Source organism: Elaeis guineensis, chromosome 10, assembly GCF_000442705.2.
Source record: "Elaeis guineensis isolate ETL-2024a chromosome 10, EG11, whole genome shotgun sequence".
Taxonomy (NCBI): Eukaryota; Viridiplantae; Streptophyta; class Magnoliopsida; order Arecales; family Arecaceae; genus Elaeis; species Elaeis guineensis.
This window is the reverse complement of record NC_026002.2, coordinates 26,590,465-26,593,124: the sequence shown is the minus strand read 5'-3', so window position 1 is coordinate 26,593,124 and position 2,660 is coordinate 26,590,465. Positions and strand designations below refer to the sequence as shown.

At 43.0% G+C, this 2,660-nt stretch overlaps 1 protein-coding gene across 1 annotated transcript; it reads left to right on the top strand.

The window, feature by feature from the left end:
* Window positions 1-1,781: 1,781 nt before the first annotated feature.
* LOC105059994 (protein NETWORKED 3A) lies at window positions 1,782-2,660 on the top strand. The gene is given in 4 exon segments (XM_073245170.1): window positions 1,782-1,836; window positions 2,099-2,196; window positions 2,198-2,421; window positions 2,423-2,660. Coding segments are annotated over 4 exon segments (615 nt in total).

The window sequence follows — 2,660 nt, the reverse complement described above, 5'->3', positions numbered from 1 at the left end:
TCGGAGCGACCGACTGACGGGCACCATCACCGGCCAATTAACGGCCCATAACCGACTGAGGATGTGTCGGTCGGGCATACTTTTTCCGACCGACTGAACCTAGAAGTCTGATGGCCGACTCACGTAAGACTCGCCGACCAACAGAGGGGCCCGACGCCACTCAGCTGGCCGCCGACCTAGGGTCGGTCGACTCCTTCGATCGCCGTACAGCCGCCAGAGCTTGTCAGTTCTGACAGCAACATGCGGCACGGTCACCTAGGGGCATTGTCCCGCCGAGGGCGTTGTCAACCCTAGTGATTTGACAGCCCCACGGCGATATGACACTTTCACGGCGGCTCTGACAGTCTACAGTGAGTTGACAATTTCTCAATTGTCCGCGCCATTAATGACGGCACCATACCGTGCTCCACTATATAAATCGGGGAAGGCAACAGTGCAAGGGATCTCTCCACTTCTCGATTTCGAAACCACAGGCTCACTCTTCTCCCTCTCTCTCTCTCGATTGAGCTCTCTGTCTTCATTTCACTGTTGCCCAGTCACCTCTCTGACTTGACCGTCGGAGGGTCCCCGTCGGAGCCGCCTCCGGTCAGTGTGGACTTCTTTTTTTGCAGACGCTCATTCCCCGGCGATCAGACGACGAGGCGATTGGCCGCAACAGTTTTCCTTTTTTATTTTGGAAGGTGATGAAAATGGCAAGGGAATCTTGGATGAACATACAATACTTGTTTATGATGATTAGCTCAACTGCATTGGAAGCAAATCCTGAATATTTCAACGGCTAAGCTGAATTTTTTGTCGAAGCTTCATAAACTATCATGGTCAGATTGCACTTTTTCATTTCAGGATGCAAAGCAAAATGATCTCTAACATAGTCTTATACATACTTTGTAACTAGATAGCATGAGCAACCACCATCACACTATTTTTTCTTATTTTGGATGGATTTTGGGGTGTTTTCATCATGTCGGGCCTTCCAAAAGCGAGCCATGAAAATGCAATATTGCTCGGTACTTTAGAACCCCCGAGATGGGATTTAGGTAGATGCTCTTAGAAGGGTGGACGAGAACAATTCAGTGGAACGGTTTTCTCACGGATTCTTATAGTGTCCATTGTTACCTTCCCTACCTCCTGAGTCCCTAATTGTAGTCTGAGTGATTGTATAGACTTGTATTTTTTTGATTTAATTAATAAAAATACTGTACAGTATCATATCTGAGCATATTGCCTTGTATTTTTTTGTATTTTTTGTGCATATTGCCTTGCCTTTTCTCATATTTTTTGTGCATTCTCCTTTGTGCAGGTGACATCGGGGCGCCGCATAGATTTGATCTATCAAGAGACAAAATTCGTGTCAAAGTGCTGCCACCTTTTCCATGAATGATAAGAAATATGGACCAAGTTGCTATTCCTTTTCTTAATTTATCTTTCTTGGCATTTTACCTCTCAATCCTTTGCAATAGAATCCCTAAATTTTTCTGGATCTTCAGCATATATTTTTTTCTAAAGAAGACCTTCTCTCCTTCATGGTTTACTGCATGCTATGGTTTTATGAGTTTACGAAGCATGAAAAGCTCAAACATGGTAAGCAAGCTTTATTTTGGTGGAGTCCTAACTAACTCATTACGAAAGTACCTACAAGTACCTGGAAACAGTTACTTTCGCCGGATTTGCCCTACCCAAAATTCATAGGATAATATTTGTTAGTCAGATGGCTCATTAACAGTCCCAAGTTGCAATTGTCAGTTGCACAAAAGACTTTAGGTTGACAAACATCTGTAAGCATGAACTTCGAGCTCTATGGTCTTGATGTAACTTCTGGCTGTTTACCCATTACAAGTTTTTTCTAGATACCAGATTGAAGCATTTGAGAAGAATCCATATCAGCAAAGGAGCTTTCTGCTTGCATTTTCTTAGTATCTTGCCATCTTAACATGTTAAACATGGATTTTCTCATGATCTGCCTACCGTAGTGTGCAAGAAAGGACTAAAAATTCTCACAAAATTCAAGAGTAAAACAACGTAAGTGAATTTTGTTGACTGATAGATGTGATTAATGGTGAATTATGCAATATTAAGTCCTTTTCTTTCAATTCAACAGAGCTAGATGAGAAGACCAAGGCAATGCTAGAACTGATCGAAGGAGACGCTGACTCCTTCGCTCGGTGCGCAGAATTGTTCTATAAGAGGAGACCACAAACTTGTGGATATGGTAGAACATTTATATCGAGCTCACCGTTCATTAGCTGAGCAGTATGACCAGCTGAGATCAGAATTTGGAAGGCATCAGAATGCGACACCATTGGACTCCCTCACCTCAAGAAGCAGAAGCTGTTCTCCTGATCTGAATAGCACAATGGATAAGTTGTGTGCATCTTCCTCAGAATCTTTTGATTCTGATCGGTCCGAAGGCGATGACCCTGAGCAAGATGACAGAGGTGGCAGATGAAAAGAGCAGTGATGATGAGATGAAGCTGATGAATGAAGGAATAGAGAGGCTCAAACAGGAGAATAAAATTCTGAGAGCTGAAATAAGAGCAAAAGATGAAGAGAAAAGAGAAGTCCTTAGACAGCTCTCTTTGCCCATTGGCATTCTAAGTGATGAGAATGCTGGTTTAAGGAAGCACATCAAGGAGCTAATAAGAGGAGTTTTCTTGAATTAA